At 33.6% G+C, this 17,790-nt stretch overlaps 1 protein-coding gene across 1 annotated transcript; it reads right to left on the bottom strand.

Moving 5' to 3' along the window:
* Window positions 1-14,352: 14,352 nt before the first annotated feature.
* Window positions 14,353-15,563, bottom strand: LOC126692248 (uncharacterized). Its single transcript, XM_050387780.1, has one exon. It carries the CDS (start codon window positions 15,292-15,294, stop codon window positions 14,698-14,700), a length of 597 nt encoding a protein of 198 aa, XP_050243737.1. The 5' UTR covers window positions 15,295-15,563; the 3' UTR covers window positions 14,353-14,697.
* Window positions 15,564-17,790: the final 2,227 nt, after the last annotated feature.

Genomic DNA, 17,790 nt, shown 5'->3' with positions numbered 1-17,790 from the left:
TTTCTTAATGGAAAATTGCGATTTTAAAAAAATATTATTACCCAAACAATGAGCAAAATGACATTCTTTGTTGAGGTTTGTGGAAAATGACAATGGCACTGACCCTTAAGGTTGTACGAATAACTATATATAATAATCCATTTTGGGAAAGTTTTTATAAGGAATTGAAAAAATTGTCAAAACAGTTCATCACTTTTTCTTTTTCTTTTTTTCATAAAAAATTTCTTAAAATAATTTACTAATATATACTCTAAGGGCACACGTTAATAAAACTATATATATATATATATATATAAATGAAATATTCCATTAAAGAATCAACTGTTTGAGAAAACATGGTTTATCTCTCTTGCATTTAGAAAGACATAAAGGGTGTGACTGCCAACTTTTGAAACGCTTAGGGGGAGATATCATTTTGTGAAACCTTAAGAGAGGCTCGTTTCTAACTTGCATCTGTCCACCAAAATGTTGGATCTCAAGCATGTGGTTGGTTCCACCTCTTAGCTTTTGAGCTACTATATATGTATTCACAGCAAGGGTAGACTTTTTTCTTCTAGTTATAATGTTCCCCCTTAGTGGTTTTGATCCTTTGGAGGTGGGTTCTTAGATTGCATCCAAATTTTTTTTTTTTTAATTTTTATTATTTTCTGATATTATTGTTGTCTCTCCTCATATATTTGGATAGACTTGGCTTCTGATTTTTTTTTTTTTTTCTCTGAGAGTCTAGTCTCTCCCAACATATATGATTCTTATAATTCTTGTCTTTTACATCTAGTTATTTTTATTTTAGCAACAAAATATTGTTGTTCACTCTCTTAGAGAGGAAAGGAAATCAACCATGGTAGAATTTTTGGGCATGGAACTGAATGACAAAACTTAACATAGCCATTATAGAAGAAACTGGTGTCTCCTTTTTAGGTAAATACTCTTGTAGTTGACTAAAAAATTTGGGGTTTAATTTTATCCATGTCTACACTAATAATTAATTAATATTTTTGTCAAATGATAAAGGACACTCATTAGAACTGGATGCCATAAGTTGTAAATCTCTCTAAAAAAAATCAATTAAATTTAAAACTATGATTGTATTGGTCAATAAATTCACTACAAGAAACAAGGGCTATAGCCACATTTCCTATAGCCACATTTACAAACGCGACCTATACTACACAACAATAGCCCTTGTAGGTCTATAGCCGCATTTTTTTAACCACTGCTACAGGTTGAGACCTATAGCCGTTTTTTTTTTTTTTTTTAAACCATGGCTATAGATTAAGGCGTATATCTGCGTTTTTGTAAACACGACTATAGGCTAAGACCTATAGCTGCGTCTTTAAAAAACGCGGCTATAGACCCGTTTTGGGCTACGTTTAAAATCGCAGTTATAGGCTAGACCTATAGCTGCATTTCTTAATACACGGCTATAGGGTCAGAACTGTAGCTGCGTTTTTCAAACCGTGGCTATAGAACACCTTTAAGCTGCGTTTGGAAATGTAGTTATAGGGTCAGATCGTAGTTGCGTTTTCCAAAACGCGGCTAAAGAACATCTTTAAACTGCGTTTTTAAACTAAAGCCTCCTACATTTGTAAAACCTATAGCCACGTTTTAAAAACGCAGCTATAGGTTTTTTTTCCTTGCTAAATCACAATTTCTTGCTAAATCATAACTCAAAACCAAACAACGATAGCCACAAACAGATACGTAAATTGAACCAAAAACATCACAAATAGATACTTAAGGATTTTTTACATCACAAAATCACAAGTTCCCAACATCACAAGTTCCCAACAAAAAATTGCCAAAAGATTTTTAACATCACAAAAAATATAAAAGAAGGATTTTTTACATTAAAAACTACCCTCAAACAAACACAGCTAGCAAGCAACAGCAGCACCTCCAAACTGTCCTCAAAAACTTCAAGAAATTGCTCTCTTGAAACACACCCAAAAAGAACAAACACAAGTAGCAAAATATACCAAAACATGAACCTAAATATTTTTAGCATTCAAAAATAACAAATTAAACATAAAATAACTCAAAGTTATTCAAATTATGTAAAATTGATTTTATACTAAATTTGCAACAATTTCTCTTTTACTGAACATAACCTTGTGTTTGTTCATGTAATGACCAAATACAATAACAAAGATTGAGAGTATTAGAACCACACATGTCTATTCACAAAAAACTAAAGTACAACATGCTTACAATGACAAACTTGACGGTGTATATTTTTAGAGAAATTTTGTTTTACCTGAGGATTCACAGTTTCATTCCCATTATTTATGTACTACCCTGAATATATTAAAGGTATCGTATTAATATCGAATAACAATGCATTGTAAAAGTAGTGTTTCACTAAATAACATTTGTTTGCTACCTGAAAAGGATTTGAATTACGCATATGTCAAATACAAATTTACATATCAGACATCAACTACTTTTATTAATTTAAAGTTGGAAAAACATTATGGTTCTAATAAATATAAAATGAAAAGAAAAATTATGTTTTCATATAATTAATATGTGAGGAACACAGTATTAATTTGTAATGGTTAGTTTGTAATGGTTAGGCATACATGGAATACAAAACCATATAGGAAATGAAAGTTTGACATGATTTAAAAAGAAAAGTAAAAAACTTGATCTAGAGGTAGAAGGTCATCAAATTTAGAAATTACATTGAATATCAACCTGCGTAAACTAGAAAAGCGAGTCTGGAATTTGTCCAGTTATGCTGTTGAAGCTCAAATCCCTTAGAAAAGGAAAGACAAAGAAACTAAAATCACATGGTTGTCTAAATAACAAAAGATAGAAAGTAACAACAAATTTTGAAAACCCAAAAAATAAATTAAACTCATACTCAGTATACCATCCCCAAGAAAGGGAAAATCTTAAAAAGATAAAATTTATTCAATAAGCTAATTTTTCTTTTCAATTAGTTTTAAGTAATTGATTTTTAATAATTGTATATACATTGAGCAAATTAGTTTAACAACTTGGAAACACAAAATTCTAAAGAAAAAAAAAAGAAGAAGAAAGGGCCAATTTGGGTAAAAGGAAACATATTATAAGGTTGCTTTAAGCCACATTAAGGGAGACGAATTTTACCTAAGGAACCTTTCAATAGAATTTGATAAGAAACTGAGTAGAAGCATTACTTCATTAAATTGATCCAATGAAGACAAAAATTCATGTTTTCCAGCATAGCCAAAACGAGATCCCAAATAAGTCTATCCTAAGCTTTATTCATATAAACTTTTTCTGGAAAAAAAAAATCTATATAAACTTTATAGGCTGCAAACCAAGTTTTCCACCTCCTGATCTTTCTAAATTTCTCATCCAAGTCATAAGCTCATAACAAAGTATCATAAATCAATCTACCTTTAACAAAAGCATGATTGGCAAGGACAACTAGGTAGCAGCCCACATAGGTCATGGACATGAGCTTGAAGATGATCTTGAAATGCTAACTTCTTAGCTGGAAGATGAAAGAGAATGTAAGTGTATATGTGTGTGTCCTTGAATTTATGAATGGTCCAACGCATACTAGCTTATACAGTTATTAGAAATCATTTTAACATTAAAGTATGATTAAATTTGATTAAGAGTAATGACATTATGAAAGAAAGTCTTATACAGTTACCAAAACACAATTACTACATTGTAGAGAAAGAACAACCCTAAGAAACCACAACAATATTATAAAGGCTAAGTTCCTTCATCATCACCACCATCATGGGATAGGATATCTATGCATGAAGCCACACTCAAAAGGGCCATGGCTCAACTTTGAAAAAAACATGGATGATCAATCACAGAAACAGAGTCATAGACAGCACATGCCCTTGCAATCTAAACATGGTCGCAAAAGCATAGAAGAAGCCTTATGCTTTTTTAGAAAAATAAAAAATACACAGAAAGAAGTGAATGCCTTTGTAGGGACTAGGGTTCAAAATAATGTATTGGGCCTTGGGCCTTGTCTGAGGACACTAACAAGTCTGAGGATGAGGAGATAACTATTAAATGATTCCCAGTAAAAGTCTCATCAGCAGGAGATGAAGGGAAGGAGATCTGAGGAGGAATTCCTCCTCAAACATGACGAATGCAGTCCAAGTATGTACTCTAGCAATTGAAATGCGTCTTATGAACATGTGAGAGGGAAGGAAACTTGAAATATCTAAAGAAAAGCTACTACCACCGCATTAAATGCATTGCAGCTATTTTTCTGGCTGCATTAATGTGGAGAGGACCTCTAAACAGTACTGTCTTGGCTACCACAACTCACAAAAGGTTGAAAGGGGTGTCTGATGGGATGGGTACTCAAGTGGGGATCCAAATGATCAACAAGTGTAGGGTCTAAATGATCATAAAGGAGCTATATAATGTGGAAGAACCCCCATGAGAAGGGGATCGTGAAAAACAGAGAGAAAACACTATAGCAGACTAAACTATCTTAATATCCAACTGTGATCAGTATACAATAACTTTGGCTTCCTCGGACTAAAAGTCCATTGACACCAATATCTCTTATTTGTGCTTGATTGTATTTTAATCCAACATTAGCCATTGCCCAATTCATTAAAACCTAGTTCTTTGATCCATTCTCTACAAATTCATTGTATTGAGCTCATTGGACCAAAACTCCATATATTTTGGGCTTGGGCCCCAAACTGTGTCCCTACAGCCTTTATGTATTTTTTTTCTTCTCTCTCTCACTTTTTCCCTTAGTGGTAATTTCTCTCATGCACCCAATGGATTTTGAATCCATGATCAAACTTAATGGGACTTGCTAATATCTACCATCTCATATTATATTACTCATCATAACAATATTGATAATTTCATCATGTGCAGTTTTTATAAATGAAAACATATAGAAACTACACATGGTATGTTACCAAGGTAACATACCTATTCATCATCAAACTTTTATCTTCTTTGCAGCAAGCTAGTCGCCACCCACCTGCAAAAATAAAACCAACCACCAATCAGCACTGGATAGTACCTAATTATTGCATTCTATTTATTTTTATTTGCAAAGTGAAAATACTGGTGCAACAGGAAATGATAAACATAAACAAGGTGTAGCTTCTTACAAATTCTGGGCATTCATGCACAATGCCAGTTGCCGCTATTTTCTTTTGCCGTTTAAGATCTCGCAACCTAATCTTTTCCAAAAACTTCTTGTGCTCTTTCAAACTCTTTTCCTAAATAATCATCATGGAATAGTAAAATGTTTAATAGCTTTTTCCTTTTTTAATTCTTTATCATAAGAAATAGTTTCTAGAGGTTATCTCTTTCATATACTCATTGGATACCTTGTCCTACCGATCACGTTCAAGTTGAACCTAGTTGACTGGCTTGTAAAACCTCTCCATCTATATATATATATATATATATATATATATACACACACACATATATAAAAGAGAGAGAAAATAATATGATCAGAGATATATTGATGAAAAGGAAATTGTGTTTACTAGCTGTTAGGATATATGTGATTCAATGTCAGGAACATATGTCAACATTTTATGTAATTGGCTAATCCTTTGACAAAACGCACTTTACTTATATTTGGGTAGATCTAAGATGTGTTTAATGTTTCAAGAAATAAGGTTTCAAGTTCAAGTGTTAAAACCATGCAAGTCTGTCCAAGAATCAAGTCAGAAAATGCAGGATTTTAAAACTCAATAGTTATCTCGATAGTTAGTATCTATCGAGGTTTAAAAGTTGCTGAAGCCTGTGGCTTGACAGCTAGCTCGATAGATGGCTATCTATCGAGGTTTATGAAGTTCGGTTTTTCAGGATTGTTTTTCATCCAATTCGTGAATGTATGTTTAAGTTTTCTTTTCTCACAACCCTAAACATATATAAGGATTATTTTAAGGGCTGAAAAAGGTGGCACAGTTGCACAAGTGTAGAACAAAGTCTTATTCATGCAAATTGTGACCGAAGACAGAATTTTCCCTAATTCATCTTTCTCTTGAAGAAGCTGTTGTGTTTGTACACTATAGGGTTTTATAACCAAAGAGCTTATTGATTTTCATCGTCTGGATGAACTCAAGAACTTTGCAGTCAACATTTTTCTTAAGTTGGTGATTAAGTCGCATACTGGAATCCGCATAATTAGTTAGTCGTGTACTAGGATCCGCGCAATTAGTTAGTCATGTACTGAGAGCCATGCATTGAAAAGGAGATATTGTCACTACAGAACAAGTTCAATTAGATATTGGGGTAAGGGTTCAACTGTAGGTTGGTATAAGATACTGGGATTCTTTTACTTGTAATCGCTTATTTTGATAATAGTGGATTCTCGAGAGTGGTGACCTTAAAATCACCTAATGGGGTTTTTGCCGTGTAGGTTTTCCCCATTCACAAACAAATCATCTTGTTAATTTATTTTCTACTGCATACTTAGTTTAATTAGTGATTTGTTTGTGCTACCACGCATATTATATGTTAATCTGATTAATTGATCAACTTGGCTAATTAAATGGTTAATTCATCACTAGGGGGTCAATACATTCTTGGCCTATCACTAGCATAGGACGAAACATAACTTCCATTTGTATGAACATAAACATATTTGTATCAAGGTAAGCAAATCTGACCCTTCTTATGCTCAGATTTTATTAAATATACAAAACTATAATACCTTAATACTAATGACACCAAACACAAACTTTTTCTTTTCCAGATAGGTGCTACACAACAAAGTTAACAGAGTGTTTTTTTCTTCTTTTGTTCAGGTTTTATAATATATATATATATATATATCTATAATAAAAAAAAAAAAAACTACAAATTTGACCCAAGGGTACTTGTATTAAAACTTTAATAGTAGATTGAGAATCAATCTCATATCATTTAATGCTTTTGTTGGATTTATACATGCATTCCAATTGGCTTAGGGGATGTGAACATAACAGAAGGCCTTCAACCTCCACTTTTCTAGATTGTTACATGATATATAGCAAATTAAACGTGGATATAAACAAACATATATACACAGAACCATATTATGAGACCACAAATATTCTTTTCCCAAAATAGATCAGCTTTGAAGATAGAGTTATTAGGACAAGTCAAGAACAACACTTCTACAAAGGGTACAAACATCTTAGCAGAAGTAGTGAATTTCCTTCAATTTTGTTTTTTTAGAAAAATAAAAAATACACAGAAAGAAGTGAATGCCTTTATGTATTTTTTTTCTTCTCTCTCTCACTTTTTCCCTTAGTGGTAATTTCTCTCATGCACCCAATGGATTTTGAATCCATGATCAAACTTAATGGGACTTGCTAATATTTCTTAGAACAAAATATAAAAAGAAACCAAGGAAATTCATATAGAAGCAAGGGCATGGTAGGAAATGCAACATGATAAGCAAACTGTTGAAGAGAAGAAGCCTTGGTTCTAAGCACAAACGTGCCTTGTTTATCAACCCATCATCGATTACAGAACTGCTAATGCTCTTCTAAAGCTCAAAAGGTGCTTCAACTTCACTAACAGTAATTGGGAAATAAAAAAGGCACACAAGATGAAAAAATTAAAACAAGAAAGAGAGAATTGAGAGAATGTACAATAAAAAATATTTATACTTATACTTATACTTATACGTTGCACAAACCCAATGCTCCTTGAACTCATCTCATAAGGCCAAAGGAATTATCTAGCATAAGAAATTCAATTTTAATAGGTAAAGCAACAATTAAGGCAGCAAGAAAAGTCACTTTTCCCTTTCTTGACTAATCAGCTTCTTATCTTGAAACTAAAGGCTGCAACAACTTGTCCCAATCAGAACCCAATTTTTTTTCTGCCGCCCCTTCTACTCATTTCACATGAACAAACACCCTCAGACAACTTTCTCACTTGTCTCAAACTTTACAAGCTATAACTACATATGTTGGCACCAAATATTTTACCATGAAATCTCAACAATGCTCATCTATCTCACTTAAATTTATGCACAAAACCATCTTTGAATCCATCCTCCACTCCATTTGATGGTTGACTTCAAGCAAGCATTTGCTGCCATAAACTAGTGGGATTGTTACCACTATATTGGGATTTGTGCAAGCATTTTGATGTATGAAGGTTGAATGATATAAGTGTTAAGTCACTCATCTATAGAAATCATATTATCTCAGCTACCCTCTAAACAATATAATTCTTTCACACTATATATTTACTACACATAATATCCATTTTCAAAAATCAACATTGCACCGAGTAAATTTTCACTATGCATTTACTCATAAACTTGAATCACTCACAAAGCGAAAATTTCTCACTAGAATCTCAATTACACATTTAGCATCTGAATTCAAAATCAACAAAACCTGATTACAGCTAAATCATCCACGAGCTTCCTTAAAACAATTAACACATTAAATTGGGCATTAAAATCATAATCAATAATATAATCATGCAAAAGAATTGAACAAGAAAACCATACATGTATAGATACATACATGTACATATATGAGAGAGAGCAAAAACTAATTACAGGTAAATCATCCACGAGCTTCCTTAAAACAATTAACACATTAAATTGGGCATTAAAATCATAATCAATAATATAATCACACAAAAGCATTGAACAAGAAAACCATACATGTATAGACACATACATGTACATATATGTGAGAGAGAGAGAGAGAGAGAGAGAGAGAGAGAGAGTAATCTCGGCAATGATTTTGCCACAGGTAAAGCTCAGATCCGCAACCAAAACACGACAGCTTCAACAGTAGATTGAACGAAATGTTCTGCCTTTTTCAAAAATTATCTTCCTAAGAAATTTTGGGTGGAGATTATGTTTGATTTTGGGATTTCGAGACAGAGAAAGGTAATGGGTTTTTCAAATAGAGAGAGACAGTTCTGACCTATGATGGCTGAGAGAGAGACCTATGAGAACGAGGTTCTTGGTGGTGGAGCGAAGATGGAGAGAGGAAAAGGGTGGAGAGGTTCTTGGCGACGACGGTGGCAATCGGTTCTCAGAGGCGGTGGTGGCGGCGTGGTGTTAAGAGTGATAGAGAACGAGGGTTTGTTTGAGAGTATTGATAGAGATCGATCTGAGTTTGTTTGGTGGTGAGGGTTTTTTTTTTTTTTTTTTTTTTTTTTTTTTCAAGTCTATAGCCGCGTTTATAAAACGCAGCTATAGACATTCTTTAAGCTGCAGCTATAATTCTTTCATGCTATATATTTACTGCACATAATATCCATTTTCAAAAATCAACGTTGCACCGAGTAAATTTTGCACTATGCATTTACACATAAACTCGAATCACTCACAAAGCGAAAATTTCTCACTAGAATCTCAATTACACATTTAGCATCTGAATTCAAAATCAACAAAACCTAATTACAGCTAAATCATCCATGAGCTTCCTTAAAACAATTAACACATTAAATTGGGCATTAAAATCATAATCAATAATATAATCACGCAAAAACATTGAACAAGAAAACCATAAATGTATAGATACATACATGTACATATATGAGAGAGAGAGAGAGAGAGAGAGAGAGAGAGAGAGAGAGAGAGTAATCTCGGCAATGGTTTTTGCCACAGGTAAAGCTTAAATCTGCAACCAAAACATGACAACTTCAACAGAAGATCGAATGAAATGTTTCGCCTTTTTCAAAAATTATCTTCCAAGGAAATTTTGGGTGGAGATTTTGTTTGATTTTGGGATTTCGAGACAGAGAAAGGTAATGGGTTTTTCAGATAGAGAGAGACAGTTTTGACCTATGATGGTTGAGAGAGAGCTATGAGAATGAGGTTCTCGGCGGTGGAGCGAAGATGGAGAGGGGAAAAGGGTGGAGAGGTTCTCGACGACGGCGGTGGCAATCGGTTCTCAGAGGCGATGGTGGCAGCATGGTGTTGAGAGTGATAGAGAACGAGGGTTTGTTTGAGATTATTGATAGAGATCAATTTGAGTTTGTTTGGTGGTGAGGTTTTTTTTTTTTTTTTTTTACTTAATTTATACCAAGTCTATAGCCGTGTTTATAAAATGCAGCTATAGACATTCTTTAAGCCGTGGTTAAGAGAATGCAGTTGTAGGAAGGCTATAGCCACAATTTATAGCTACAACTATAGGTCCTTTTTTCAGAAAAAATAAATAAAATAAAAAAAATGTTCAACCTAGAGCCGCACTTAAAACATGCGGCTACAGACAATAATATAGCCGTGTTTCTCATAAACGCGGCTCTAGGTATGTCTATGGCCGCATTTTTTTAAACGCAGCTTTAGGACATATTTAATAAAATAAATAAAAAAAGGATGGGTATATAGTCACATTTTTAGAACACGGCCTAACCCCAACCCACATAAACACAGTTGAAACATCAAAAAACACTGCTACAGAACTAATCTATAGTCACGTTTAGTAAACGCGGCTATACGTCTAATGGTGTAGTTGCGTTTTTACCAAATGCAACTCAAAGCCACTTTATAGCTGCGTTTTTTGTTAACGCGGCTTAAAAAAACGCAACTAAAGCTCACGTTTTTTTGTAGTGATTACATAATTAAATTTAATTATTCCCCATAAATATAGCATTGGTATCCATGTATTTTAATTTAATTAAGAAACTTAATACTTTTTATAAAAATTAAAAAAGAAAAAAATTTAAGAAAAGTACTTGAGGACTGAGGTATTCAAGTTTTTACTGTGCAGCCGTGCAGGCAGATGAACAAAGGAGGTATTATTATTTCTCTGTTTAGTCCGAAGAATTAGGAATTCAATGGCTCATTACTGCAGATACATGGGTGAGAGAGTAAGAAAATTGTAAGCCCTAAGTCATAACTTCTTTTATTTTCTCATTGTAATGGCAAATCTTATAATAATAACTTGCAGGAATCAGAATCATTTATCACATCGCATCACATACTTCGACAATACGACAACGTACGGCTTGCAGATTTACTGACGCCTTTGCATGCATTACTTTTACTGCCATGCATACACGATACAAATCTAAACCTTTCACCTGGATTATTAATTCATTAATGAAGCAGCAGATTGGAAATGACACCAAAATAAATGAGATGAGATTTCAGGCCGAGTAGTACTAAGCTCAAATCAATCTTTACCAATAAGTCTATGGAAACAGAAAACTTCACGCAGGTTTTCATACCCTCCCATTTGTTATTGAGTTTTGATCGGTCAAGTCGCATGGGTGAAGTGACATTATTACGTAAGGGAGGATGAGAAAAATTCGGTGCCTTAGCACAACTGCGAATCTTAAGCTAATAAATACATATTTTTTGCGCTAAACTAACTAATAGATGCATATTATCTTTCATTCCTTCTCATAAAATATATGTGTTATATCCCTCACAATATAGAAGACATGTATATGAAAGAAAAAGTATAGACCGAATGAATAAATAAATTTTACTATTGAAAAACAAAAGTGGTGAGGGTGTTGGAGGCTTCTTAGTACTCCACAAAATAGGGACGATAATAGGATAGAGTAAAGTTAAATCATAAGTGCCCTATCTCCTCTTCGTGACAGGAAAAACCTACTTAGGCCGATTGCAGGATAAGTCATGTTCACAACGGGTTAGAAATGTTATATTAGTCCTAATAAGATGGCTTGCTTTGATAAGATAAAGATGATACATAAAGTGAAATGGCAATTGCAAGAGTACCACAAAAGAAGTAGAGACAAGTGTATGGTACATAGTAGTAATAGAATATGTATAAAAATTTACATTATAACTAGGATATGTATAGAATTAGATTCTGTTTATAAGTAAAATATATATTAAATAAAATATGTATATATACATTTGAAGCGAGCAAATCTCATTTCTACCCCCATCACGCCAGGTGGAGAAAATCTGAATAGGATAGAACGGGATAAGGCAGATCTTTCCTACCACCCCTATTGCAAAATACCCTAGTCTACAAGAATATTTTTTTCAATAGGTTCCTTTGCGAGAGAGAGAGAAAGAGGGGTTGTTAAAAAGGAATTCATAAAACTAAAAACTAGTCTCTATAGTACAGTAAAAGTGTAAAACAACATTAGAAACATCACAGTAGTGCAACATGAGTTAGTGAGAAACGAGTTCAATGCAATACAAATCATCAATTGTCTTTTAATTTTATTTTAAGGAAGGACATCGATTAAACGTTTTTTTATTTTATTTATAAATTTATGATTGTAATTACATGTTAATTTTTGGTGACTTCATTTGAAACCTAATGGTATACTAATAAATTCTATAAAATATAAAAATTGTTAACAATTAGTAAGTTAATCGTGTCGGTTCTCAGCCAACATGTTGACTAGACCATATGATTTATTTTTTGTGTCAACCCTAATACGACCCATATATTAAATATAATATACATACAAGTTTTGTTGTGTTAATTTATTTAATAAAGCATATCAAGTTGGGATTGAGAAATCTTAACACAATTAATAAACGTATTGTATACGTGCCATATTCATGTCTACCAGTATAGTTGAATAGTATTATTCAGTCAACCTAACCTTAAAACTGAATTGTCACACTTGAGAGTTGTTGCAAAACAAAGTCATTAATCTTTCTCCTACAATCGGACATAAGGTCCGCAAAGCTACCTTTGACCATTCTTTTTCTTTTCTTTTTTAAGGAAAATTTGACCATTCAATTTTTTTTTTTTTTTTTTTGAGAAGAATTTGACCATTCAATTGAGATGCACAAACAGTGCCATTCGACCCAAAAAAGTCCGTCAATAATAGTTATTTATTAGTTATTTTTCTTTTCTACAAAGAAGAGTTGTGTACTCATGTATTTTTGCTATAATATGCCGATCATAGTCATCTCTTACTGGACCCTTATCCAATACTTGAACTGTTCAAGGGCTAGTCCACAAACAAATTTTAATGTGGCCAATATATATTTTATTACTAGCATAGTGTCATTTTGTGATGTGACAACAAGAAACTTGGCCTATAAAGACAAAAGAGTCTCAATCATTCAGTTCAACCGTGCTTGTTACGCACTGAAAAGATTGCCGCGTGATTTCATCTTTTTAAATAACACAGTAGTAATAATAATAGTAATAATTTTGGCCCTTAATTAGGATTCTATTTAAGCTCCGAATTTAAATTTATGTCCACTAATCAGGAAACTAGATGTGATTTTTACTGTAATTAGTCCCACATATTAAATTTCAACAAAATATCTATGATGCATATCAAAAAAAAAAAAAAAAAAACAAAAACAAAATATCTATGATCTAATCTAAACAAATTCCCCACAAAATTAACCCTAATAAGGATAGTAAATTGAATTTACTCACACACTTTTGCTTTCCAGCAATGCTTTGGTACGAGAAACAGTAGTAGAAATAAATGTTTGCACTGTATAGTTCCCCTACTTTCCCTGGTTTAAGGGGCACAGTGACAACAGAAACACCATAAAAAACGAAAGAGATAAGGGAAGGAGTTCAGCTCTAGATACGTTGGCGGTGGCAATATCACATCGTAGTAGGTGCTAACTGCTAAGTAGTAAGTACACCACCTCAAAAAAAAAGTAGTAAGTATGCACTGCAGTAATCATGTGACGGGATAATACAAATTTTTAGACAACATTTATGTACCGCTATTTTTTTTTTTTTTTTTGAATATGAGTATATTTAATTTAAGTACAGTAATCCATAATTACTCAATTAAATTGCCCCTAGGGGATGGCCTGCTGGTTGGAATCCGTGAATTAGATTTGCAGTTTTTGGTTCAAATATGAGCAAGTAGTTCAGGAGGAATTTAGGTATCTCTACTAATGAGCTTTTGATTACTAGCTCTCTCTAAGGTGTTAGGGTTAGGTCTGTAATCATTCAAGATTACAATAATTATGACTCAATCTAACATTTCTAACAGAAAATATCACTATAGTCACGTCCAGAGGGTGAGTCACAATAGTCATCCATTTTCTCTCATAAATAAAAAATTAATTAAATTCATTCATCAACCTCAACTATATGCCTTGCGTTGTTCCATAATAAATTCCCAAATTTGTTTCAACGTTAAACGGCACATTAAATTAGAATAAAAACAATACTTTTTTTTTTTTTGAGAAGTAGTGAACCTGTTTAGCAAAAAAAAAAAAAAAAAAAAAAAAAATCCATGGAGAACCAATAATAAATAGTTAATAAATCACATATCAATCAACTTTATTAACATCTATTTGAACGGATTATCATGTATTATTATCACGTCAATTTCTTGAACTTTTATAATTAAATTGGTGATAAATTTGGAAGCAAACAAACAAGAAAAGATGGTGACACGCTCGTAGGTCGTAGCATTTTTATTTTTGTAATCATTAATATAATTTAGTGCAATTAATATCAATGAAATTAAAAATTAGTCACTTTATTAATGTATACCCGGCATATAAAAGTAAAATTCATTATCAATTCTTAACCAGTCAAAATCCAATTTAATAGAGACTACCGAGGCGTATTGCGACGATTCAAATCAAGTAATCAACAGTAACAGAGAAATGAACCAATAGAGAAATGAGAAATGAAAGCCATTTCTGATTTCTATGGCCTACGAATACATCTGAAAAGGCACTACTTTTTTTTTTTCTTTTTTCCTTCTTCTTCTTCTACTTACGAATTGAATTTACTTTACAAAACTGTTCAACAAGTTCCATTGGCCAAAGTATACCAAAAAGTATTAAAACGTCGCCGTTTACATAACTATGCTAACAAAGGGCACCATGTCCGACTCACCACGATCTGGAGAAGCCAAAGGAGTGTAGTAAGGTGGCGAAGCACAAGGAGTCGAAAACGGCGTCGTTGCTTCCTCATCAACAACCTCAATCATCACCGCAGCTTGAAACGACTTCGTGTCAACCCCAGCGCGCTTTTCCTTCATTGTAGAAACGGCTTTCTCAGAAGAAGAACAATTCTCAGAGTCCACACCTTCTCTATCTTCCTCCTTTATCGTGAACAAGACCCTCGACGACCCGTACAGTTCTTGCCACTTCAAAACGTCATCGGCCTCCGTCGTTTCATCGCTTTGTGGCGGAGGCGAAGCATTAGGAAGAGGAGGAGGAGGAGGAGGAGGAGGAGGTGGGGTTCCCTGGGGTTCGATGCGAGACTGGTTTTTCCAGCAGAAAAAGTAGAGGAGTTCTTTGGTGGAGGGGCTGTAGAACGAATTTCCGGCGAGGTTTTGTCGCCGGAATCTTCTCCGGCGATGGAGCACGCAGAAAAGCTCGGCGAGTAGAGCTACAAGAGTGACTGCAAACACTACGATGAGTGCTGTGCCAAGCTTGTGCCAAGCCATTTCTGAATAAGAGAGAGAGAAAAGAAAAGGGTTTGTTTTTTTTTTTTACTTTCTTTTTCTCTTTGTGGTTTTTGTGTTTGGCTTTAAGGGATTGGTAACCGGTAAGTGACCGGGAAGCGTATTGGAAAGGAGTATGAGCGTTAAGGGAGTAGCTGGGTTTAGCAGGTTGCCGGTGGTGGAAACGAATAGTAAGTCATAAAGACACAAACAAAAGTGAAAGACTTCAAAGTTAAGGCTTGCCTAGGTTTTGGCTACAGAGTTTCTTTTGGAAGAAAATTTATTTATGTTCTGCCTCTCTCTCTTTCTAGGAAATGTAGGTGGAAAGTTGTGGCTGAACTCATACGTAAGCTATAGAGTTAATGATGACGTGGACGTCGAGGAGATGAACTGTGATGAAATGGACTTGTGCAATTAAACCTTGAATCAGATAGTAGGTATAATAAAGACTAGTATAAAGCAATTGGTAATTAATATTGGTTATATGTTAAGTACTTTAAGAAAAAAATACGTGTATATCATCGCGTACTCTTAGTATGGTAGTGATTTAATAAGTATAAGTATTTGTGGAGTGTAGGGAAAAAAGATTGGAGTTTAAGTTTTGAGAAGGGAATTTCATACATATATATACTTAAATTAGATTATAGTATAATTTTTATCTTATATAAAAATAATTTAAAAAAAATAAGTGTACAGCCTTTTAAATTCTAATGTGAGCTCCCTTAGAATATACATTAATCATTTGTTTTAGAAAATTTTTATAAGAAAATGAAAAAGTGACTAACTAGGTTAGCAAAACCCTTCTAAAAGCATCCACATCAGTAGATGTAAATATTTGTAAAATACAAAAAGTAACAAATTTTACACATTTTACTCCAAAAATCTTCTACATCAGTCATTCTAAAACTATGTATATTTACACATTTGCTACAGTAACTGTGCATATATGCATGGTTACTATAGCTTGTGTATACCATTATTTTATTAATTTCATGTTTTGCACCTTTTTTTTCTCTCTTTTTTTGTGCAAAATAAACTGACTTCTCTCCTCATCATCTTTTTCCTCAGATACACACAAACACACCTACACACAAACACAAACACATAGACAAATCAGCACAGAGATACACAAACATACCCTCGCAGACAAACCAATAGAGAGACATATCGGTGCTAGTGTTGGTTGCTTGTGGATCGGTGGATCGATGATGGTGGCGCTAGATCAGAGTTCGTGGGTCGACGGAAATGGATCTAGATGCTTGTGAATCGGTGTTGGCGGCGAAGATCGATACTTGTGGGTCGACGGGAATGGGTTTTGATGCTTGTGGATCGGTACTGGCGGCGGAGATTGGTGCATATGGGTCAACGGAGTCTGTGCTTGTGGGTTTTGATTCTTGTGGTTCTTGTGGTGGAGATTGGTGCTTATGGTGGATAAATGATTTGACCATGAGAGGAAAAGGAAGAAGAAGACGCTTGTGGAGGGAGGTGATTTGACCATGAGGAAAGGAAGAATGAAGAATTTACTGTGAAAGGAAGAAGAAAGAAGTAATATGTTAGGACATATGTAAATCATGTTAGGAACATATGTCATTATGGAATTGGCTAATCCTTTGACAAATCGCACTTTATTTGTATTTGAGTAAATCTAGGATGAGTTTAATACTGCAAGGAATAAGAGTTCAAGTCTAGTATTGAAGTCATGCAAATCTATTCAAGAAACAAGTGAAGAAGTGTTGATTCAAGAAGTGCTGATTCATTAAAGCTTGATAACTTGCAAGTGAAGAAGTGTTGATTCATTAAAACTCGATAGCTCTCGATAGCTTGCAATAGATACGAAAATCAGTTTTTTAGATCTGATTTTTGACTCATGTTTATATATTTGTGTAAGGTTTCTTTTCTCACAATCTTAAACATATATAAATCTTATTTTAAAGGCCGTCACATAAGAGAATACAAGGAGAATACATGCAAAAGGTGGCTGATGCCTTATTCTCTTGAAAAGAAGCTACTGACGAAGTGAAAAACTTTGCAGCCAACATCTTCTTCAAGTTGATGAGTTAGTCACGTATTGGGAGCCGTGCATATTTGGTTAATCATATACTAGGATCTGTGCAAAAAGGTGGCATTCATATATTGAAGAGTACAGAGGTTTGGAAGCGGTAGAAGGTTTCTACTGTAAGTTCATCTACGAGGATTGTAGAGTCTAAGGACAAAAGTTTTGTACTAGATCTGAAACTTCTCTTTACTATAATGAATTGTTTTTTGGGAAAGTTTTCCCCCAGGTTTTTTACTGTGAAACTAGTTTATTTTATTGGTTTTCCTGGGTCATCATATCTTGTTTTATTTACTTTTCCACTGTGCATGATATTGACATGATATTAATGTTTGTTTGTTTTAATAAGGTTTATTCATAATAAATCTAATTAACAACTTAGGTTTAAAATTTGTTAATTATATCAACCGGGATCTAAATTTCCCAACATAGAAGAAGGACAAAGA

Source organism: Quercus robur, chromosome 7 (assembly GCF_932294415.1).
Source record: "Quercus robur chromosome 7, dhQueRobu3.1, whole genome shotgun sequence".
NCBI lineage: Eukaryota > Viridiplantae > Streptophyta > Magnoliopsida > Fagales > Fagaceae > Quercus > Quercus robur.
This window is presented reverse-complemented; position numbering and strand designations above follow the sequence as displayed.